This window comes from Anopheles coluzzii, chromosome 3, assembly GCF_943734685.1.
Source record: "Anopheles coluzzii chromosome 3, AcolN3, whole genome shotgun sequence".
Classification (NCBI taxonomy): Eukaryota; Metazoa; Arthropoda; class Insecta; order Diptera; family Culicidae; genus Anopheles; species Anopheles coluzzii.
In genome coordinates, this window is record NC_064671.1 from 24,642,606 (window position 1) to 24,665,458 (window position 22,853).

A 22,853-nucleotide genomic window follows, 5' to 3' on the forward strand; every position below is an offset into this window, starting at 1 on the left:
AGAAAAACAGAAATTGTGTTTATCGCCACGGGCATAATAGTTTGCAACAACAGCAACAAAATTAAAAAAAAAAAACAAACAAGAACACAAATTATGTATTGAGAGCAGATAGTGACACTGTATTGAGGGCAAGAAGGAGAAGACGTAAACGTCCACAGCAGAAGGTCCGTTTTGGATGTGGCATGCAGAAAAATGCATTCCATTCGGTGATGACCAGGTGGCAGTGTTGGGTAGCGGGGGGAGGGTGGGTAGCGCAAGTGTTAGCAAATTGTTCTCCAAATGTTGGGTAATAAAAGTCGTGTTAACGGAAAACATACCAATCGCTGTTGGGTTCATGTGCAAGCAACAAAATGATATGGGACTGAGAAATTAAATTTACAACACGCACACACACGCACAGCAAAAGTCATCATTAGACGCCGGTTTGGAAAATAATTGCAATTTCATTACTGTGCGTATCGTCATTCAATATGGGCTTATTTTTAGCAGCTACTGTATGGATGTGTCTTCCCCGCTCGAAATGTCATTCGTCTCACGTGTGCACCCTGATCAGAGTAACCATGGGAACGGCACAAAACGTCATTCGCTAATTTAATGTGGCAAATTAAACAGCCGCAACAGTGCGAAAGCAAAACAACGAAACCACCGCGGAAGATTATGAGCCTAATTGCGACCTGCATCCTGTGCCAGGCTAGGTTACCGTTCGAGAGCTCTAACTCGTGGATACTGATACGTCATTTGCTGGATAACCACCATCCGCCGGAAGCTATGCCGCTAGCGTGCAATCAAAATTCAAACCCACCAACGAAACTCACGGTGCCTCGCTGCGAAAGATCAAATCAATTAGTGGCGGATGATGATTCGGGCGAGCAGGAGCAACGGCAAGACGCTGGGGCGGTCCGCTCAAATCGGCCGAAACGGCCGCGGAATGTGCTGCTTGGTGCGAGGAAAACTGTCTACAAAACTACCGGTAAATAGAAGGGTGTTTAGTTTGATGGTTTCTTTTTAAAATTCATTTGTTTTTACCTTACGCAGTTACGCAATGGAAACCGGCCCGATTTCGTGTGAAGTGCGGCGAGTGTGGTGGCCGTTTCTATCCCACCATTCGTAATGCTGCGAGCCGCATATCGAACGGACTTGGTGCTGCCTGCATACTGTCCTGTTGGCCGTTCTGTTTTCTGCCCGCACTGTTCACCACAGCGAGCAAGTACCATCTGCACTGCTCGAACTGTAACGCTTATCTCGGGCTGTACGATGTCGAGCGTGATTGCTTGAAGGAAGGAAAAGCCTGAGGGGGAGAGTACATGAATAAACTATTTGTTTGATTTGTTATAATGCAACATTTTGATTAATTTCAGATCATAAATACTAAATAATGCTTGTTTGCTATACTTCTTTTGTTTAGTTTTCCAATTATTCATGTAGTTCTTTAAAGATGTTACACCCATAAAGGCTTATTAAAGCTTTCATAAGGTTTTGGGTTTCACACATAAAATGCCTAAACTTAGTTGAAATAATCATAAATGTTTTGATTCAGTTTTTTAAAGCAAGCAGCGGATAGCACCAGCCACCATGACATTGCCGACCACTGGAGCAGAGCATAAAAGCGTTATTTTTCATATTCGTATACATGGTTTGTGTCTTTGGAATAAATTTCGCAAGCAGCGCCACCTAGTGTAATCGCTGGGAGCTACAGCTAATAACACATCGGTAACGTTACATCATCGGCGTACTTAAAGCACTAGCTTCGTTTATGCTGCACAAGTAATTTTCAATACAACAAATTGAAAGAAAAAGTCTACAAAATACGCTCCTTTCGACATCATAAAACTGTGTATTCTGTGCTTTTCATGTTATTCAAACTGCTAAGGTATTTATTTAACTACTTTTTTCCAGTTGTTCAAAAATCAATATGAATGTGAAACCACACCCTTGCGTTACATTTCCCTTTTAAAATGTTTAAGGTAATAATCATACCATTAGCCATAAATGAAATAAACCTCGAGGACAGAAATACATTTTTTCTCACGGAACGTTTGTGCCAATGATCACCTCCGCCAATAACTTTCCCTCGGCTTAAGCATTAGTGCCGTTGCAAATCAAATCGTGCAGAACGGTACACTCTACCCACCCATACCATGTTGTAGCCCACCCCAAGCGAAACGCTCTCTTGAGCAGCTCATGTTTGTCTAAATCAAGAACTAGTTCTAGCCATAATTTGGCACAAGGCTGGTCAATGATCGTTTCGTCCCGAGGTGCAGCAATTGGTATGCATTGGTTGCGGATTCCACATACACACAGCAATCTTTTAGAATGTACGTGAATGGAGAGACATCAACGAAACCGATCGAAGCGAACGCGTACGGTGGGATGAAGAAGGAAAAAAACGTTACTCTTAAGCGGTTTTACACCGCCGCACCGGGTGTGTATTGAAGGTGAATTTATTTACAGAACAGTTTTTCGTTGGAAGCTTTTGCGTGCGCCAACGAACCGAACAGCAAGCTGCATTGAAAGCGAGAGTGCAAGTGCACATTTTGACCGACCGGTACAAAAACCGGTTGCAGTCCGAGCGAACGACGCAGCTGGTTGGATTTTCCAATACCGTCCCAAACGTCGCTATGTGTTGCATGCGAAAACGGTTTCAGCACGACCGATGCTGATGCTGCTTTCGTCGTCGTACTTTTCCGTTTCGCATTATGCAGATGGGGAGTGCGAGTTCTCGCGATTAACCTCGAGCTTGGTGGCTGGCTGACCGATGTCGAACTGCAATTCACAGCTTGCGCCCGAGATTGTGCAACGCGCGGTGACGGCGCGATGCACCGCGTCAAGATCAATTCCATGTCGTAATCGAAGCCCTGTGCGGCTCGGTGCGCCACCCGCCACCGTCACGGTCAGCCGCCTGGGATGGGATGGAAAATATCTAACCCTGAGAGGTGAGCAGTCAGGGGTCGGGCATCGGGACGTTAAAAATAGATTATTAGTTTGTTGCAAGCGGTGTCGGTGGCTGAGGTGGCATTTATCAGTGATGAGAAAATTTAAATGAACATTTTCATTGTCGAGGTTGACCCTCACGAGCTCACGAGTGTTTGGTCATATTCATAATCTAGACGTGTAAGAACAATTATTAAACCGTTTTAAAAAAATGGTTGTCACATCTATTAATACTGTCCTTGAGACAATCGGAAGGACATTCAAGCACCTGGCTTTACCGGGTTTTGAATTGCCTGAATGACACAAAGCCTACAAAACAGCACAGCAGACAGAGCCGTTGTTTTTGTCTCTTCTTCTATCAACCCTGTTCAAACTTCTTAATGCGCGTAACAATCCCCATTCAATTGTTTGCCGCCAAATTTTAATCCCAAGAACAAAAAATAGACCCCTTAAAAAAGTACGTCCACAGCAGTGACGCACTGGGTAACGCAGACACGGCACGCAAACAGCCTTACTTCCCGCGTATAAGAGAGCGCAAGTGCGCGTGAAAATCGTATTAATCTCGCTACGGGATGATGCGTCGATGCCACATCGGTCTGACCTTCTGTATCGGCGGGCGGGGCGGACACTCCACAATCCCCAATCCGGCCGGCACCCGGCGAATGGTCATCCAAGCGGTTATGAAAGAACCGATAACCGAAGCCCGAAGCGTCCACAGCGCTGAGATGAACGTACGAGGCAGCATGACACGTACACACGGAAGCATACAATGCCATCGCCAAGTGACGTCAATGACCGGCGGTGTAGTTTCCAGCGCGTCAAAACGCGGGCTAAGTGTTTGTGGCTCACTTTTTAGCTCCTTTATGCACGATTCTAGGCTTTAAAATGACACGGCTAGCGTGGCGTTAAATTGCTAATGTTTTCCATTTCAGAACCAAAGAGACACTGTATGTTGTTTGTGTTGTACCTTTGCTTAGCGCGAGCGAGCGATGATTCACCGAGCGGCTCTGCTATCGCTATCGGCTAAACAAACATGTTGATGCTTTAGAACTGGTCTAGGAAATGGGGTCATTGTGGCGCTTCCACTCACTGTGCGTTATTGCGGGAAAACTAATCCACCGCAGCGTGAGCGTGCAATCAGTGCAGAGTGTGTGTGGTGATTTGTTTGTCTGTCTGGCGCGCGTGAGTGGTCTCATGACCTCCTGTGACCTCATTGTCCCTGTTGCTGCAAGGGAAGGCGCAGGATACATAAGCTAGGATAATGCATACAATTACCATTGAATAGGAGCATTCAAATGCGGTATTCAAAAATAAGGTTTAATACGGCTAGTTTAAGGATAAAAAACGCAGTCTCTTACGAGGTGGCCCCAAGAAACATAAGGGTTATTAGGGTGTATAAAACTATCAAAAAAGAATAGGTAACGGATAATCAACCAATGACCAGATCTTCATCATCATCATGCGCAGGATCTTGGAAAAGTCACAGACATTACAGACATGACATAGATACAGAAATAAAGCAGAATATAGACAAAACACGTACCATCTCTGCAAAGATTGCAATAACTAGGATGTGATAGCTCTTTTAATGCTCCGAGCAAACTGAATTCTGTCAGAAAACTGGTTAGCATGACTGCGCGCAACACACAGGGACTTTCCAGGGGTTCTCAGAGTTGTGGGACACATTCTTAACGCTTTCTTGTGGAAAATGAGCTCTGTATAATGCGAATAAGACTATACGGCATCTGTTTCGAAAAAGCTCATTGGAAATCCCAATTATATTTGTACAAAATGGTTGCTATTGAGTCCAATTCCTCGATCACATATTGTACCTTTCGTCGTAAGAAGTAAGAAAAATTTCCGACAACTATGAGAACCTTTAAAACCCCATATCAGGTGAAGATGAATACAAAATCTCTCAGCGTCTTTTGGCCTTGATCTCCTATCCTGCCTTATACTTATAAAAAAAAACATTATTGGTCTATGCCTCTTCTTTTGTAGTTGAAGCCTACCAAAGAATCTACCAAGCGGTAGAGCACCTCGGATTGATTGATATAAACGAGTAAAAGGCCAAACGGATGGTGACACTACCAGCAATACTATTATACTAACAAAACCAGAACTAGATAGGTGTACACTTTTAAAGTTCAGCAAGATTTAACCTATATCGGGTCAAAGGTCAACAACAGTATGGCGTCTTTGAGCGAAAAGATCCTAGCAGCCAACTGCTAACAGTCGCGGCGAATAAAGCTGGAACTAAATCGTACCTATAAAGGCCGGGCTACATTGATCGTACTCTCTGGTGTAATTTTGATTTTCACTAGCGCATCTGGCGGCGGCTGACCGAAGCATTTTTCCAAACAATTTGGAGCCGCTTCAGAAAATATGTTATTTTTCCATGTTTTTTACCTTAACTGGACTGGAAAAGCTTTGTAATTGATAGATTAATATGTTTTGCAAGTATTTCAGCCGTTTTCGCATCAAAAAACGGTGAAAAAACAACTTAAATTTGAGATCCGGCACGACCATTCCCTTGAAGACCAAAAAATGCTTCCACCAGCCGCCGCCAGATGCGCTAGTGAAAATCGAAATTACACTACGGAGTACGATCAATGTAGCCCGGCCTTAATATACCAGAACTCTCATACGCCTCTGACGGGTGCCACATACGCAAGACATGGACACTGTGCCAATCTGACAAAACCCTGCTAACTTACTTTCGAGTGGAAGATGTTCAGAAGGGGTTTTGGAACCAGACGACACAGCCTGCACAGTCCTTTTAGGCCGTTCGCCGTTGATTCCGGGATAACGGATTGACAGACTAAGACGCGAGGACTGTGTGATCAATTTGCAGTATGATCAAGACCACAACGCAAGTAATAACCAAAAAAATATGTTCAATCGAATCGATATTTTTGTAAAAAAGTAATAAAAATTTTTAAGTTCCAATTCTTTCTTTTTTAACAAGTATTAGAGATATTAGAGGACAATAAGGTTATACGTACCCTTACACTTGAACCTTAAAAATCTATACTTTTAGACCAAAAGTGACATACATAAATATTTGTGTAAGTAAGCAAATTAATGATACGCATTAGATGAAATAATAATTGAATCAAATCATCAACATCCTACACTAGTTTTAGTAGCCGAAGTACTCAAATAATTAAAAAAATGCATGTAAATGAAGTATCAAACAAACATGCATTGCGTGTTTAATGCTGCAGTACTCCAAAAACAAAACCTAACTCACATCATCCACCTTGACCGCGTCGTGCGTGACTTCCCCATCACCGAACTAAAATCACAACAAACATACAATCACACACACACACACACACACACACACACACACACACACACACACACACACTGCATTTGGAAACAGGGCGTTGCGATACGATCACCAAATCATAGGTGTACGGGAACAGGCAAAGCTTGCACCGCACATTAACACGAACCTTACAGCCCCAATTACCAAACGGATGGCAACGGACTAGGCAAGAGCCTAGGTGAGGTAATGGGTAAAAGCTCCACCCTTGGTGAACGTCACCACCACGTAACCACCATTTCTCTTCCTTCCTTCCTTGCCACACTCACACACTCGCACACGTGCCAAAAAGTCCCGGATCGGAAAGAAAAAGGGGACAACCATCATATTGAAATGACACCAGAAGAGGGGCTCACCAGTATTGATTAGATCCACGCCAACATAGGCACTCTATAGCGTCATCCGCAACTTGAAGTGCGGCTATCACACTGAACCCCTTTTATCACACCACTTGGCAGCCATTGCATTGTTTCATTGTGAAATGTGTTTTACTTGTATTTTCATTTCTTTTTTTGTTTTACAATTGGTAACAGATAATAGGTGAGTAATGGTTGTGCTTGCGCTTGAGTCATGCAGACTTCCCGCTTACACCACCACCAGGCAGTAGCTCATATCATGATGATGGAATTTGAATACAGCAATGTGTGGTGTGGCATTAGTGAATTAGTTTTTAAAATGTGTATGCCGATTATGGACGGGCACATTGTCTGCGACGCATTACGCAATGTGTGACAATTTTGAAACGATTCTTGCTGAGCAAAAAACCTTCCGGTATTCGGTTAGTTTTATGTCTGCTGCTGATAATCAAAACATTGGAAGCCTTTTCGATTAATTTCTAGAAACCGATCTTAATTCTTGATTTATGCAAAACTCCAAACAGCCACGCAACGTCTAGAACGTGAGCTATCAATGCCATTCATCTAGAATCGAATGTAGTTTGCTCTGACTTAAATTAAGAAAAGAAAAAACGACTTATTCAGAACTCTAATCAAATGAGTGAACTTCCACATCCAAGTATAACATCCGTATGAAGATGATTACTTCAAAATTAGATCAACGTTTCTTCGCACTGCACCACAAAACGGGAACCAAACTGAACAAACAAAACGGCAAGGGGTTTCCATACGACTTCCGAGCCCCCCCAAGCCGACCGACCAGCAGCCGATGTCGCATGGTGAAGCATAAAACTACCACATTGTTAGAATTGACCATACACGCACACACAGCAATAACAGCGAGCCACCGCCATCATCAGGTACCGGCTGACGGCGGACGGCTTTATCGCGGCTGCTCAGTGAGCAACGAACTTTCGTACGCGCAACACGCATCCAGTCCCGTGTTGTGTGCGTCTTTGGAAGAGGAACAGGAAATCGAAAACAACACACACACATAGTGCAATTGCAAGGCGAGGATCAGATAACAAAAACAGGTATAGTTTGTCGTTGAACCTGGTACCCCCATTTGCGGACTTGCAGACTTCAGGTTGTAGAATGTTGTAGCCAGGAATGAGTGCAGAAAACCTGAAACGAAAAGGGAAAGTGATCGCACAGAAACCGGTGCCCCCGGTGAGTGATCCCGTGGTCGTGAGGCGGCGAGAAGATCAGCACGATCGCACGATCGAGTTTTGCAAACGGAAAACGGAGTGAAAGTGCCCGAGAGTGTGCTTGTGTGTGTGTGCATCGGTCGTTGCTTGGTGCCAGTTGTGATTTGAAGCTGGATTCCCCTTATTTTTAGTGACTTAGTTGCTCCTTTAATTCTGATTGTGACTCGTACTGTCGAAGTGTACTTTTAAGTTGAACTTTTCCTTTTATTTGTGACCATATTCTTATCGTGTCTGTTCGTTATGTTTTTGCAGTTGAATAAGTTACACCAGCAAAACCACTCAAAGAAACACACACTCTCCAAAATGAACCCCGGTGGTAAGGGATCCGGCCCGGAAGGGTTTCAAACGCAGCCGCTAAATCAGCTACCATACCCTGCCCAATCACCGCCCTACCCGGGCCAGGTGCCGGTAGCTACAACCGGTGGTGGCTATCCGCATGCCACGACCAACGCACCAAACTATGCGCATCCACCACCGCCGCCACCGTACGATGCCAACTCGAACGTAATCCCACCGGCACAGACTGCAGCGACGACTTATGTTCAAGGTAGACACGGTGGTCTCGACGGTCAACTCACCAGTCTTTATAATAACACAATATGGTTCTTTCCCCCTTCCCACAAAAAAACACAGTGGTAACGCGACCTCAGGTAGGGCCCGATCCGGCCTCGATGGTGTGTCCCTCCTGTACCAAGCACGTGATCACCCGGCTGGACTATGAAACCTCGACCAAAACGCACATCGCGGCCGGTTTGCTCTGTTTGTTCATGTAAGTGTTCGAGTAAAGGGGCATGACAAATGACCGTGGGCTTGGGGCTTATAGTTTTATGATCCCCCGTTGGAGTAATCTGCACTGGAAGTAAGCAATACGGCTTTGAGCAATTGTACCCATCTTAAGATAAGCGGCTGTGAGATACTAACAATTTCCTGGAACTCTGATAACATCAAAATCTAGTAAAATAGTGGCTTCCAAAGCTTACTTATTCTTGCTTCAAATCATTCTCCAATATCCCAACATCGATCTTCGAACGATCTTTTGCCGCTGGCTGTGTCGTTGAACTAGCTCGTTCTTGAGCAAGCTTAAGCCACTACGTCCGAGCTGGGCTGGTTCAGTTTCTCCCAACACACAGCCTTCGGCTAACACCTTAAGTCGAACCGGATCTTAAGGGAGAAGAATGTTGCTATAGGGGGGGGGGAGAGAGAGTGATCGAAGAACAAGAAGAACACCACACCGCACACAAAATTAAGAATCAACTGTGATCGTGCGAACATTCGACATGGTTCTGCCAGTCTGCTTCTCACGTTCGTTCACGTTTGGGAGACACTTCTTTTTTGTTGGTTTGTTGGTACACATTTATGACTGGATACAGGTGTCTTGTCTGGCAGACGGAACGACGGCATCGGAAGATGAAATCCGGTTTTGATTTTTGGAGATAGTTGTATAGCTGGACGTAATATGTTTGCATAATTTTGAGAAACGACCATCGGAAAGAGTCAAATTCGCTCTTCAATCTGTTTGCTCGAGTTTGTATCTAATTCTATACAATTTCAGTACCGCTACCGGTACATTATCGTGCTTATTATTAAGCAAAGCAGTCACAGCAGCACCAGAACCCACCAGATGTGTCCAAATGGCAAATATTTGCGGCCAACGGTGGCGTCGAAATCCCACCAGAAATGAGTTCATGCAGCGCGTAACTGTTGAACCAAGATAAATAAAGTGCTCAAAGCACTCGAGGTTAGAATAAGGGTGGCGGCACACACTATTTCCTGTTATCTTCGTGCATACAAACAGACTCAGTCAAGTGTTGCATATTGCACATTCACGAGTTTGTTAGCTGTGTAGCCGCAGGTGTAGCTATCAACTCGTTGAAGTGTTCGTTCAAACAGCACACCGGAAATTGCCTGGTGAGCAGTTAAATGTTCAGTTTTAGCGTTTTTTTCTCCTTATCACTATATTTTCATTGTCACTTTCTGATTGCTTGGGGAAGTACAATGTAAAATAAATTGTAATGAAACGTATTTTTCAACGAATTTTTACGCTAACTTCAACGTTAACCATCAACGCGAACAGTCTGTTATCTTATCTTGTTTGCAAAAGCTCCCCTCGCTTTCACTACTTTTTACCCTGCCCCGTGTGGTCCCCTTTTCGTAGCAATTAAAGTACGCAACAATACTCGTCTTTAGAGGCCAGTTAGAGATTCAAACAAAGGCGAACAAGAAGCAAAAATGCTCTTCGCATTTGTTCCACCACTGCTATTTGTTACCACGCGTCAGCCGCCTCAACTTACCTACGGAAAGATAACAAATTCCCCATTTTACTCCCCCATCGCACCGACCAAACAAAATGCCATTACCGATGCCAACAGGTGGGTGGGGTGATTTGGATGAAGAAAAAAAAAACGGTTAGGAAAGCCTCATTAGAGCCCCGCATCGTTTCCAATCGCTCATATTGCACCATTTGCGTGCACCATCGTTATTGTTGTGTGTGAGGTTTGATTGATGGACGGTGCGGGAGTACATGATGAATGTTCGGGAGGAAGAAGAAGGGGCAGAAAATGGAGTCTACCGCCCGTTGACAGGGCAAACCACATTATCGATGAAGCTAAATTAATCCAATCCTGGAGGACTGTTTATTTTTCCGTTTTTGCCCATCAATAAGCGCAGCACCTTGGCGACGATGGTGGTCCTTGAAAAAGTGCCGAAAAAGAATTGGATCTGTTCGTTAGAAGAGTGGTTTTTGTTATTTCTATTAAAATGATTTATTAGAAGCAGCAGAAATGACTCATGAACCTCTTAAGCACCCATTATATTTATTAGCTTACGTGTGTTTTACAATTGAAAGTAATGAGTAATTTTCTTAAAATGATATAAATATGTTTGAAAAACAATGCCAAAGTGTACACATGCGATGTAAATTAAGAATAGAAATATTTAAAAATAATATAAAAATACCAATATTATAATATTTTCTTTCCTTTTTCAGCTGTTGGCCATGCTTCTGGATCCCGTACGTGATCGATTCGTGCAAGAACGCCAACCACTACTGCCCGAACTGTGGGGCGTACATTGGCACATACCGTGGCTAAGGCGTAGTCCCTAACCTCACCGACCATGTGAAGATATACACACACACACACACACCCGCCAGTCAGACCGATCACCACCCTCGATCAAGATGCGCGCACCGCGCCTACTACGTGTTGCCCATGGTCACCAAAAATTATTATTATTATGATAATCCCCCAACGTGTACGTGTGCGAGACTATTGTGATGTAATGATCATTCCCACCCCTTGTTTTTTCTTAAACCCGTCGTTCAGCATGGGACGCAAAACGGCAGGGAAGCTGCTGTGAAATGTGTGAAGGAAGAGGGAATATGCGGGAAGACGGTAAAAAAAATAGGAGAAAAAAGAAAGTGCCTGCAACAGAAAGCATATTTGTAAGAGAAGTAGATAGGATAAGGACCGCAAAAGAGAAAGAGAGAGGAAAGTATGTGAAAAGTGAAAACGATAGCTTTGTCAAGACGACTGTTATTACGTTTATTATTATTATGTATTGAACATTGTTTGTTGATTTCGTCGTACGCTGAAAATTGCATAATAAATGTATTTACATTATCAACACTTCAACCGGTGGCTTATGGCTCGTACTCATTATGAATTCACCTCTAATAGAAGCAAATAGTTGAGCGAACGGCCCAGTTGCGGTAATTTTAACAGCTGATGCACAATCAAACGTAATATATTAGTTTAATAAATGGGTGATATTTTATTTTCATTATTAATTTTAGCAAAACTAACTAAACTGTTTTGAATTCAATATTATAACATAGATAAATTTTAGAACATATATAAGTTTTATGCTTTAAACCTGCAATTGAGGTCCAGACACGCAACAAACGCGAAAAGCGGCAAGACTGATGATTGAATTGGGATTTTATATACTTACTAACAATTTCTTGATCAAGCCAAGCCTCAACCCTTGATCAACAAAATAATTGCGTGTTTGATGTAACCGTAGTCGCAACACCTGTTGGAGATCGAATACAGACTCTAATTGCATCGAAGTAGCCATATTCCGGATATCCTGGACAATGATTGGAAATCTGCTTATAACATGAAACAAGTGATCGTGCTTACGATCGTGATCATAAGCGTGCCAACGAAGAAAGAAAAAAGATACTTATTCAATAGTAACTCAATAAGTAATTAATCAAATTCTTTGCTGCTTAGCTTGTATAATTTTTACAATTCTTATTATGAGTTTGTAGTGCCATCTTGTTTTATTTTATTTAAGTATTTCATATTTCTCCACCCTTCAGTTTCACTTTGCTGACATTGCGTTTTATCAATTTCAAACATTTTTTTATACATATTTTGAATATTATAATGTTAATATCTAACATCACGTCAAAACACCATACAAACCCACACGTAAAACTAAAGGAAAGCAAAACGGTGTTTCTGCGCACTTACCGAATATGGCAGCACGCAATTGTCGATTGGAAATGGAAAGTACAACTCGAATGAATCATTTTTATCCACTGACGGATTGAAATGTCGGGTTTTCTAAGTTAAATCAAAGACGCAACCAATAACATGACTATTTCAATGAAAATAGGCACATAAAATTCTTAAAATTCCCAGGGACAAATAACGTTTGACAAAACTGTCGATGAGGAACATACTTCAATGGCAGATAAAACAATAAATACGTGCTCTGTTAATTCACCAAAATTTCAAATTATTTGCAAAATATAATTAAATTCATACATTGCCTTCTTCAAACCGTTCTTCAAACTTCAATGAAATCGTTGCCTGCGGTGATCAGCTGTGCTCTTTGATCATTCTGCTTGCGCCGAATAACGTTACCGACAGAACCTTACAAATGTTGCGCATTTGTGTGCAAGCTGCCCGGTTGTACCGATTGTACCGCTTTTGTTATCAACTTTCTTCGTTATGTCTCTTTCCAAAGACACGTACGCTTTCCAAAAACAAAAACAAAATCCTACCACCCTGAAGCAAGGATTCAAATAACAAATGTTAATTATTTTACTTAAACCACATGGCTAAACCGAAAAAGGGTGCTTTCGATTTTATGACACTTTGGTGAAAATATGCAAGCCCAATGAAATAGGATCCTTTTGTTTATTGCTACCAGATGTGGCGGACTGAAAATTCTTTCGGGTAAACCCGACGGTATGTTTGAAGCGTACGACCGCTTCATCTTGTGTTATGTTATGGTTTATTATTGTTATTAGTTCTATATTGAAAGAAAAAGGCTGATTATTTTTTATAGTACAAAATAGTAAGTCGCTAGTACATTTAAACGATTAAAAGCAATTATAATGATTTTTATTTTGTGATTAATATGTGTTAATATAGCTTAATCGATATCGCCCCTAATGAGGACCACGCCATCGCTCAATTGCCCATTTCTGCACTCACAATCGCAGCTTGTGGGGTGAAGTAACGAAAATTCGTGTTTCGGTGCCAGCACTGGGCAGCAAAGCGTCCTGCAACTCGTCGATAAACGGCTCCCTATCTTATCTACCAAACGGTGTCGCAATGTCGATTTGGTTTCGCGCGTTCGCTTGACTCTAACTCTCCACACGATTCACGATTGCTGATAAGAAGCTGACCATTGACTAAACACACTCATACACACGCACACATAAACACTAGCAGTACAAGAATGTAGACTGTTTTTTCTTCTTTCAGACACGTACTAGTACTAGAACAATGAATCGATAGCCGTGTTGTTGTCCCTGCACTTTACTTCCGATACGTGCCAATGAACGAACCACAGTTCGGGCAGTAATGGTTCGCATCCCGGCAGGACGTGGAGCAGTACGGCACGAAGGCGCACGGCCAGCACAGGAACAGGCACAGCAGCCCGGCACACAGGTGCGTCTTGGTGGTCGTTTCGTACTCCAGCCTCGTTACCACCGTCGCCCGGCAGGACGGACAGATGATGGTGGTCGGATCGGGGCCAACATTCGGGCTGGTAACGATCACGGTGGTCTCTGTTGTATTTTGGAAGCGAATAGAAAAGAGATAGTAAATATAGTGAGTCAAAGGGATCAAGCAAACGACTGCCCGAAAAAAGAATACAGAAGAAACAACGCTAGACCGACAGGTCTGTGACCAGATCTGCACATCCCTGCCATGCCATCCCATCCCAGACAGGTTGCAAGGGCCAGATCCAGGAGTTTGGGGTAACTCTTCAAAGCTGACATCAAACAATGCACAAATACACACATACGTACACCATCACACACACACACACACACACACACACACGATTGACGTCACCGGTACCAAAGGGAGAAGGGATGATGGTACGGAACTTACGCAACGATGGCGGTTCCTGGGTGTGCAAGTTAGCGGATTTGAACGGTTCGACCGTTGGCGCTTGCTGGTGGGGATAGGCAGCCGGCACGGGATGGGAGCTGATCTGATCGTACGACGGTGGATCGGTCGTACCCGTTCCGTCTTTGGGATCGTTGTTGGAACGGATGTTAGTCAAGGGCAGAGCAGGGCACGATTCCTTCACTTACCCATTATGTTGTCGCTTTCCTACGAAAATTCACGCACTCAATCGAAGCAGAAGTTCACCTCGCTGGCTGAATCACTGCCCTGGAGTAGTAGTATCGCGTCCGGACAGCTCGACTAACACCTCAACTGCCACAAATGAAATGGAATGGCACACTGACGGCGGTTCGATACACGCTGGAGGAAGGAACCTGCCACCCAGCAGTATTGTCGCACTTGTCGTACTAAATTATGTACCAGCTTTGTGGCCTTTGAGGCTGCTTCGGCGAGGCGTGAGAGGGGACGGGCGACGGAATAATCACCTTCCCCTTTCGATAAGAATGATAAGATTGCATGTTCCGCGTGAGCTTTTTTTTGCCGGGAGGGGGCACCCCCAAAAAACTTTGAAACTGGGCGGCCGGTTCCCGCGTATTTGCTCTGCACAACGGTGTGGTGGGGCAAATGATTCATTGATTTGCCGTGCCAAAGGTACGCGTTCTAATACTAGCGCATGTGTGTTGTAGGTGTGAGTATTTGTTGCTGTAAAGCTACTGAAAATGGATATTACTAGCTGGTGCTGTGGGGAGGGTGTTGGTTAAGGGAGCTACCGCAGTGCAACTGTTTTTACCGGCTCAATTAAGTCGCTCTACACAGCTTTCGCGTGTGCACATGCAGATTCGCCTACTACTACTACTATAACAGGCTCGGTTACATGCTAACGCTGGGGCCGAACTGTTGACATTAAGGTAATGCTAACCATTTGTATTCTGCTGCATTTCAATGTGACAAGATCTCAATAAATTTAGAGCAAGAATGTGTTTTTTCTGGAGTTGCAATCAGAGTCATCGATCATTCTACTGTTGAGTTGAATCCAAGGCACTTCGAAAGCTTTTAGAATACTAAGATGCATATTAAGCAGCTTAAATTAATTCTTAAAATAAGTATTCCTCAAAATATTCAAATGTATCAAATTCAACAAAAAAAGACAAGTCACTCATATAATTTTATAACAAATTAATTGTAGCGAATTGTAATCAATTACAGTGTTCCTCACACTTGTTATCATTTTGTCGATATTCCTTCGCTGAAGGACATGTCAAAATTCCAGCACATACTTCTTGCATGTACCCCCAACAGCCTGTTCTATCAACAATACGCCCAAAAATAAACATTAAACGCTCGTTCTAAACCGAACGGGCATGATTCATCGGCGGATGCGTTGTGAGTAATGGCACAATTTACTATGAGCACGCGAACACGCGTACAGAAATAATTCAACAAATACGTTGTATAACATTGAATGGAACACACTCCGTACACTCCGTATTTTGATAGCGCTTATCGTCGTGTGAACTATCTTATTTCAACCGTGGAGAGATGAATCACCAGCATCTGTGAGGCTGTAGTAAAGCCGGCTTGTGTGTGCGTGAGATGATCATCACAACAATTCGGTTGTACGATTGTTAAGAATGGTTAGGAATAAAAAAAAATTGAAAAACATTATTTTTGATTATGTATTTTCCTTTTTATTGTAGGTAACGAAGCAATAAAAACTGACCTTTTTTTTGAAAAAAATTTTTAGACAAAATTTTGTCGTAGCTTTTATACTATTAGAGTCATTTCCTCATAATTAGTATTATAAGTTTTAGCAGCATTAAAATATTATAGAATAATCAAAATGAGCATTTTTGCGAAGCTATGCGAGAGTCAAACTCGTGTACGGTGCCTCAAGAGAGATAACAGCACCAACCTACAGTTAACCCTCCGCTCAATATAACAGACGTTATTTACGGCCAAACGACCTAGTAGTGGTACAGACACAGCCAAGTGAACAACGCAAGCACCGCAATGAGTAAGTACCTTAGTACGTCGACCACCAACGCGTCGAGCTTTTTCTAGCCGCATCTATTTACCGGCTGTGGCATTGTTTACATTACTCCCTCGCTTCTCCCACTTCACCCATTGCAGCTACCATCATAGTGACGAACCCGCAGGTTGGCCCCGACCCAATGACGATCACCTGCCCGACCTGCCATGCAACGGTACGCACGAAAGTGAAGCACGAATCGACGACGTCCACTCACGCCTGCGCCCTGCTGCTGTGGATCGTCTGCTGGCCCTGCCTGTGCCTGCCGTACTGCTGCAACTCGTGCCGTGACGCGAATCACTACTGCCCAAGATGCAACACGTTCATTGGCTCGTACAAACATTGAAGGACATCAGACACCGGCACGCAGCTACGCAAACTGTGCGTAACTGCGTTCATCGCGTTTGCTTCACCAACCAGGCAGGCCAGAAGTGAAAATTGTGAGCTTTTGCTTAAACTTTGGACTCTTTGTTTCTCGTTTTGATTAAGAAAAAGTGTCTATTGTGTTATTAAGTTCATTACTGCCTGTGTTGTACGTATGTTGTATAGTACATCTCATGTTGTGTTATTTATTTAATAATGGTGTAAAATAAATTAGGGAATATTCCATTAAACACAAACCCGGGCGCAGTATATTTTGTTATTTCATTACAAACAGTGGCAAACATGGAACAATGACTTTGTGGCCAATCTTATCGCAGCCTGTTCGATGTACATATTTGTCTATTTAATTAGTTCCTCGACAGATAACGGACAAATGTGCGTATTGCAGCGCATCGGAGAAGGCCTCCGCTAATATTCGATGCTCAAATCCTTTTCTTATTCTGCTTTCGAAACATTAGACATTTTAAAGATCATTGAATGCAATAAAAACAAATAATTATATTTAATTTAAAACGTTATGTTGTACTACAAAACATACATTTACTTGCTTAATATGGCCAAGATCATTTTATTTATAAGTTTGTCATGTCAATTTTATTCGAGTTGCTGCTATTCTGCATGCGGTAAATATAAACGCTATTCAAATAATTCGTTTGTATTCGTTATGTCACGGAGTCTTCCTACACCAGTCCTCCAATTATGTTTAAAATGCAAACAACGGTAGTCGAACAAGAAACACATTTCTTCTTCAAACCAGTTTTGCTATGGTATCTTCTATGTTCTTTACTGTTTAGAATGCAGCTCTTCAGTAAACTTTTATATTACCTAATTTTTACATCATATGAAATAATTCATACACCTTCAGTACACCATATTTTGAATCATGTTTTTTACGATCACTACCAAATGGTTTTAATTTTAAGGTTTTCTTTTCGGTTATGTGCTTTGAGAATGTGTTCTATTTGATAATCATTAATGTGTGGCATCAAACAATTTACAATTTAGATTTACAATTTACAATTTACAGCTAATAATTGTCCACTGATTGCTTAAGTATAGTTATTGAATATTTTTATAAATTTATTATTTATAATTTTTATGTATATATTACATCAACAAAAAGTAACCAAGGTTGCGACGGCCGTTTCCAGAGAAGAATGAGATCACTTCGTTCTGGGTCCACCGTGAGTCTAGCAAACTATTCTGAACAAACCGAAACACTTTAAAAGTTACGATCGAAGGAGCTAATTGCCAACGAAATCGATTGTGCTAATGGTACTTTGAATTTACCACAAAGAAAGTACACTAAACTAAAACTACACAAAAAATACTTTCCTGCTTGCCGCGTATGAACATCTCACAAATGCCCTCGCTATCCTTAATTGATAAGAGCAAATGAATCGTTTGTTTATAATAATACAATGAAGCAAACTGGGGTGTAAACAAACTCTGATTTAAATTACTTCGTGCTAGATCAACTCGTTCGTTCCCTTCTGTAGGCTTTGGTAGGACGCGCTGCAAACATCGATGAGAATGCGATCATTTTCTGCTGTCGATAGCACTTTACCATTTCTCCTCTTTCGGCTTCGTTCGGGCTGTGGACACAATAACGAGATTTTTTCTCGCTCTCGCCTTTACAGACATTTACACAGACGACCCTTTTGTTTTGTTCTCCACGAATGGCGTGTGGCATATGTTTTGAAAGCATGAATTCTAGCAGCGTATTACGACAATTCGTGCCTGGCTGCATCGTCAATTTTCTGCAGCGTTTCAGTTGTGCTGCGCCAGTCCAGCAGATTAGTGCTCTCATTCCTGTAATTCAGCATTTTGCTTTCATCAAAACCCTATGTCAGTCCCACTGGATAAGATGGGTGAGTTTTGTGGCGGAAAAGTGTCAAGTGTGAACAATGATTCCTTTCAATGCAAAACAGTAATCGATACACGTTGCGTTCTAGATCCATCTCCACCGTACGTTCCACCAACACGTGTCGTGTCGGCTACGACTGGTCCCGAACCGGCACAGGTTGTGTGCCCATCGTGTCACGCCGAGATCGTTACCCAAACCGAGCAAGAGGCAAACACCAAAACGCACATCTACGCGCTGTTGCTGTGTTTGGCCTTGTGCTGGCCGTGCGTGTGCCTGCCGTACTGCTGTACCTCATGCCGGGACACTGTACACCGTTGCCCTCGCTGCAAATCGTTCATCGGTGTGTATCGGCGCTAAAGTTTCGGCGGTCGTCGAAAGTTTTCTAACATTGGTGCCATTAAGTGCGATTAACAACCAGAACAAACACCTGCAGAAGCCGGTGCATCAACGCTAGAAGAGCTTTTTAGACAGCGTTTTAATCTTTAATTCATGTAATATGCAGCGGTTGTATAACATAACGTTAAAAAGAAGAGAAATGTGTTTCATTAACTGACAAAATATAATAAATAGTTCTTCACTTCAACACGGTAAATTTCGCCTACTGTTCGTTTTCATTCTACAGTTTATCACAAATTTAAAATGAAATATATTCCTTATTACACTGTACAAATTCCTTTGAATTGCGATTGTCGCAAACACTTTTGCGATTGTCGCAAATACTACTGCGATTATAGCAAACACTATTGCAATTGTCGCAAACACTTGTGCGATTGTCGCAGAACATTATGCGACAATCGCAGAAGTTTTTGCGAAAATTGCAAAAGTCGCAAAAGTCGCAAACGTTTTTGCGACAATCGCAAAAGTCGCAAAAGTCGCAAAAGTTTTTGCGACAATCGCAAAAGTCGCAAAAGTCGCAAAAGTTTTTGCGACAATCGCAAAAGTCGCAGAAGTTTTTGCGACAATCGCAAAAGTCGCAAAAGTTTTTGCGACAATCGCAAAAGTCGCAAAAGTTGCAAAAGTTTTTGCGACAATCGCAAAAGTCGCAGAAGTCGCAAAAGTCGCAAAAGTTTTTGCAAAAATCGCAAAAGTCGCAAAAGTTTTTGCGACAATCGCAAAAGTTGCAAAAGTCGCAAAAGTTTTTGCGACAATCGCAAAAGTCGCAGAAGTTTTTGCGACAATCGCAAAAGTCGCAAAAGTTTTTGCGACAATCGCAAAAGTCGCAAAAGTTTTTGCGACAATCGCAAAAGTCGCAAAAGTCGCAAAAGTTTTTGCGACAATCGCAAAAGTCGCAAAAGTTTTTGCGACAATCGCAAAAGTCGCAAAAGTTTTTGCGACAATCGCAAAAGTCGCAAAAGTCGCAAAAGTTTTTGCAAAAATCGCAAAAGTCGCAAAAGTTTTTGCGACAATCGCAAAAGTCGCAAAAGTCGCAAAAGTTTTTGCGACAATCGCAAAAGTCGCAAAAGATTTTGCGACAATCGCTAAAGTCGCAAAAGTTTTTGCGACAATCGCGAAAGTCGCACAAAGTTTTTACGACAATCGCACAAATCGCAGAAGTTTTTGCGACAATCGCAAAAGTCGCAGAAGTTTTTGCGACAATCGCAAAAGTCGCAGAAGTTTTTGCGACAATCGCAAAAGTCGCAAAAGTCGCAAAAGTTTTTGCGACAATCGCAAAAATCGCAGAAGTTTTTGCGACAATCGCGAAAGTCGCAGAAGTTTTTGCGACAATCGCAAAAGTCCCAAAAGTTTTTGCGACAATCGCAAAAGTCGCAAAAGTTTTTGCGACAATCGCAAAAGTCGCAAAAGTTTTTGCGACAATCGCAAAAGTCGCAAAAGTCGCAAAAGTTTTTGCGACAATCGCAAAAGTCGCAAAAGTTTTTGCGACAATCGCAAAAGTCGCAAAAGTTTTTGCGACAATCGCAAAAGTCGCAAAAGTTTTTGCGACAATCGCAAAAGTCGCAAAAGTCGCAAAAGTTTTTGCAAAAATCGCAAAAGTCGCAAAAGTTTTTGCGACAATCGCAAAAGTCGCAAAAGTCGCAAAAGTTTTTGCGACAATCGCAAAAGTCGCAAAAGATTTTGCGACAATCGCAAAAGTCGCAAAAGTTTTTGCGACAATCGCGAAAGTCGCACAAAGTTTTTACGACAATCGCACAAATCGCAGAAGTTTTTGCGACAATCGCAAAAGTCGCAGAAGTTTTTGCGACAATCGCAAAAGTCGCAGAAGTTTTTGCGACAATCGCAAAAGTCGCAAAAGTCGCAAAAGTTTTTGCGACAATCGCAAAAATCGCAGAAGTTTTTGCGACAATCGCGAAAGTCGCAGAAGTTTTTGCGACAATCGCAAAAGTCGCAAAAGTTTTTGCGACAATCGCAAAAGTCGCAAAAGTTTTTGCGACAATCGCAAAAGTCGCAAAAGTTTTTGCGACAATCGCAAAAGTCGCAAAAGTCGCAAAAGTTTTTGCGACAATCGCAAAAGTCGCAAAAGTCGAAAAAGTCGCAAAAGTCGAAAAAGTCGCAAAAGTCGAAAAAGTTTTTGCGACAATCGCAAAAGTCGCAAAAGTTTTTGCGACAATCGCAAAAGTCGCAAAAGTCGCAAAAGTTATTGCAACAATCGCAAAAGTCGCAAAAGTTTTTGCGACAATCGCAAAAGTCGCAGAAGTTTTTGCGACAATCGCAAAAGTCGCAGAAGTTTTTGCGACAATCGCAAAAGTCGCAGAAGTTTTTGCGACAATCGCAAAAGTCGCAAAAGTTTTTGCAACAATCGCAAAAGACGCAAAAGTTTTTGCAACAATCGCAAAAGTCGCAGAAGTTTTCGCGACAATCGCAAAAGTTGCAGAAGTTTTTGCGACAATCGCAAAAGTCGCAAAAGTTTTTGCGACTATTGCAAAAGTCGCAAAAGTCGCAAAAGTTTTTGCGACAATCGCAAAAGTCGCAAAAGTTTTTGCGACAATCGCAAAAGTCGCAAAAGTCGCAAAAGTCGCAAAAGTCGCAAAAGTTTTTGCGACAATTGCAAAAGTCGTAAAAGTCGCAAAAGTTTTTGCGACAATCGCAAAAGTCGCAAAAGTCGCAAAAGTCGCAAAAGTCGCAAAAGTTTTTGCGACAATTGCAAAAGTCGTAAAAGTCGCAAAAGTTTTTGCGACAATCGCAAAAGTCGCAAAAGTCGCAAAAGTTTTTGCAACAATCGCAAAAGTCGCAGAAGTTTTTGCGACAATCGCAAAAGTCGCAGAAGTTTTTGCGACAATCGCAAAAGTCGCAGAAGTTTTTGCGACAATCGCAAAAGTCGCAAAAGTTTTTGCAACAATCGCAAAAGACGCAAAAGTTTTTGCAACAATCGCAAAAGTCGCAGAAGTTTTTGCGACAATCGCAAAAGTTGCAGAAGTTTTTGCGACAATCGCAAAAGTCGCAGAAGTTTTTGCGACAATCGCAAAAGTCGCAAAAGTCGCAAAAGTTTTTGCGACAATCGCAAAAGTCGCAAAAGTTTTTGCGACAATCGCAAAAGTCGCAAAATTTTTTGCGACAATCGCACAAGTCGCAAAAGTTTTTGCGACAATCGCAAAAGTCGCAAAAGTCGCAAAAGTTTTCGCAAAAGTTTTTGAGACAATCGCAAAAGTTGCAAAAGACAATCGCAAAAGTTTTTGCGACAATCGCAAAAGTCGCAAAAGTTTTTGCGACAATCGCAAAAGTCACAAAAGTCGCAAAAGTTTTTGCGACAATTGCAAAAGTCGCAGAAGTTTTTGCGACAATCGCAAAAGTCGCAAAAGTTTTTGCAACAATCGCAAAAGACGCAAAAGTTTTTGCAACAATCGCAAAAGTCGCAGAAGTTTTCGCGACAATCGCAAAAGTTGCAGAAGTTTTTGCGACAATCGCAAAAGTCGCAAAAGTTTTTGCGACTATTGCAAAAGTCGCAAAAGTCGCAAAAGTTTTTGCGACAATCGCAAAAGTCGCAAAAGTTTTTGCGACAATCGCAAAAGTCGCAAAATTTTTTGCGACAATCGCACAAGTCGCAAAAGTTTTTGCGACAATCGCAAAAGTCGCAAAAGTCGCAAAAGTTTTCGCAAAAGTTTTTGAGACAATCGCAAAAGTTGCAAAAGACAATCGCAAAAGTTTTTACGACAATCGCAAAAGTCGCAAAAGTTTTTGCGACAATCGCAAAAGTCGCAAAAGTTTTTGCGACAATCGCAAAAGTCACAAAAGTCGCAAAAGTTTTTGCGACAATTGCAAAAGTCGCAGAAGTTTTTGCGACAATCGCAAAAGTCGCAAAAGTTTTTGCGACAATCGCAAAAGTCGCAGAAGTTTTTGCGACAATCGCAAAAGTCGCAAAAGTTTTTGCGACAATCGCA

At 42.2% G+C, this 22,853-nt stretch overlaps 5 protein-coding genes across 6 annotated transcripts; 4 read left to right on the forward strand and 1 right to left on the reverse strand.

The window, feature by feature from the left end:
• Positions 1-80: 80 nt before the first annotated feature.
• On the forward strand, positions 81-1,292 carry LOC120954912 (uncharacterized). The gene is made up of 2 exons (XM_040375231.2): positions 81-970; positions 1,036-1,292. The coding sequence occupies exons 1-2, from the start codon at positions 595-597 to the stop codon at positions 1,290-1,292; spliced, it is 633 nt and encodes a 210-aa protein (XP_040231165.2). The 5' UTR covers positions 81-594.
• A 6,282-nt stretch (positions 1,293-7,574) lies between these two features.
• Positions 7,575-11,497, forward strand: LOC120954911 (lipopolysaccharide-induced tumor necrosis factor-alpha factor-like). 2 transcript variants are annotated; one of them, XM_040375230.2, is made up of 4 exons: positions 7,575-7,691; positions 8,118-8,412; positions 8,499-8,634; positions 10,852-11,497. In XM_040375230.2, the coding sequence occupies exons 2-4, from the start codon at positions 8,169-8,171 to the stop codon at positions 10,952-10,954; spliced, it is 483 nt and encodes a 160-aa protein (XP_040231164.1). In that variant the 5' UTR covers positions 7,575-7,691; positions 8,118-8,168; the 3' UTR covers positions 10,955-11,497. The 2 variants fall into 2 exon arrangements, with proteins under 2 accessions (XP_040231164.1, XP_040231163.1); XM_040375229.2 differs by lacking the exon at positions 7,575-7,691 and adding an exon at positions 7,738-7,827.
• A 1,694-nt stretch (positions 11,498-13,191) lies between these two features.
• LOC120954914 (lipopolysaccharide-induced tumor necrosis factor-alpha factor homolog) lies at positions 13,192-14,653 on the reverse strand. Its single transcript, XM_040375233.2, has 3 exons — positions 14,428-14,653; positions 14,222-14,362; positions 13,192-13,893 (listed from the first exon to the last, which is right to left on the reverse strand). The coding sequence occupies exons 1-3, from the start codon at positions 14,429-14,431 to the stop codon at positions 13,643-13,645; spliced, it is 396 nt and encodes a 131-aa protein (XP_040231167.1). The 5' UTR covers positions 14,432-14,653; the 3' UTR covers positions 13,192-13,642.
• A 1,490-nt stretch (positions 14,654-16,143) lies between these two features.
• Positions 16,144-16,888, forward strand: LOC120958810 (lipopolysaccharide-induced tumor necrosis factor-alpha factor homolog). Its single transcript, XM_040381825.2, has 2 exons — positions 16,144-16,253; positions 16,370-16,888. Exons 1-2 carry the CDS (start codon positions 16,250-16,252, stop codon positions 16,612-16,614), a joined length of 249 nt encoding a protein of 82 aa, XP_040237759.2. The 5' UTR covers positions 16,144-16,249; the 3' UTR covers positions 16,615-16,888.
• Positions 16,889-17,766: 878 nt separating this feature from the next.
• Positions 17,767-19,111, forward strand: LOC120958809 (lipopolysaccharide-induced tumor necrosis factor-alpha factor homolog). The gene is made up of 2 exons (XM_040381824.2): positions 17,767-18,523; positions 18,608-19,111. Exons 1-2 carry the CDS (start codon positions 18,499-18,501, stop codon positions 18,874-18,876), a joined length of 294 nt encoding a protein of 97 aa, XP_040237758.2. The 5' UTR covers positions 17,767-18,498; the 3' UTR covers positions 18,877-19,111.
• Positions 19,112-22,853: the final 3,742 nt, after the last annotated feature.

Excerpts from the sequence above, each read along its gene's own strand:
- LOC120954912 (XM_040375231.2), top strand. The coding sequence starts at position 595 with ATGTGGCAAATTAAACAGCCGCAACAGTGCGAAAGCAAAACAACGAAA. Across the intron at positions 971-1,035 it reads AACTGTCTACAAAACTACCG|TTACGCAATGGAAACCGGCC; the intron begins GTAAATAGAAGG and ends TACCTTACGCAG.
- LOC120954911 (XM_040375229.2), top strand. The coding sequence starts at position 7,768 with ATGAGTGCAGAAAACCTGAAACGAAAAGGGAAAGTGATCGCACAGAAA. Across the intron at positions 7,828-8,117 it reads CACAGAAACCGGTGCCCCCG|TTGAATAAGTTACACCAGCA; the intron begins GTGAGTGATCCC and ends ATGTTTTTGCAG. Across the intron at positions 8,635-10,851 it reads GGTTTGCTCTGTTTGTTCAT|CTGTTGGCCATGCTTCTGGA; the intron begins GTAAGTGTTCGA and ends TTCCTTTTTCAG.
- LOC120954914 (XM_040375233.2), bottom strand. Across the intron at positions 13,894-14,221 it reads CCAGGAACCGCCATCGTTGC|AGACCACCGTGATCGTTACC; the intron begins GTAAGTTCCGTA and ends AAAATACAACAG.
- LOC120958809 (XM_040381824.2), top strand. The coding sequence starts at position 18,499 with ATGTCAGTCCCACTGGATAAGATGG. Across the intron at positions 18,524-18,607 it reads AGTCCCACTGGATAAGATGG|ATCCATCTCCACCGTACGTT; the intron begins GTGAGTTTTGTG and ends GTTGCGTTCTAG.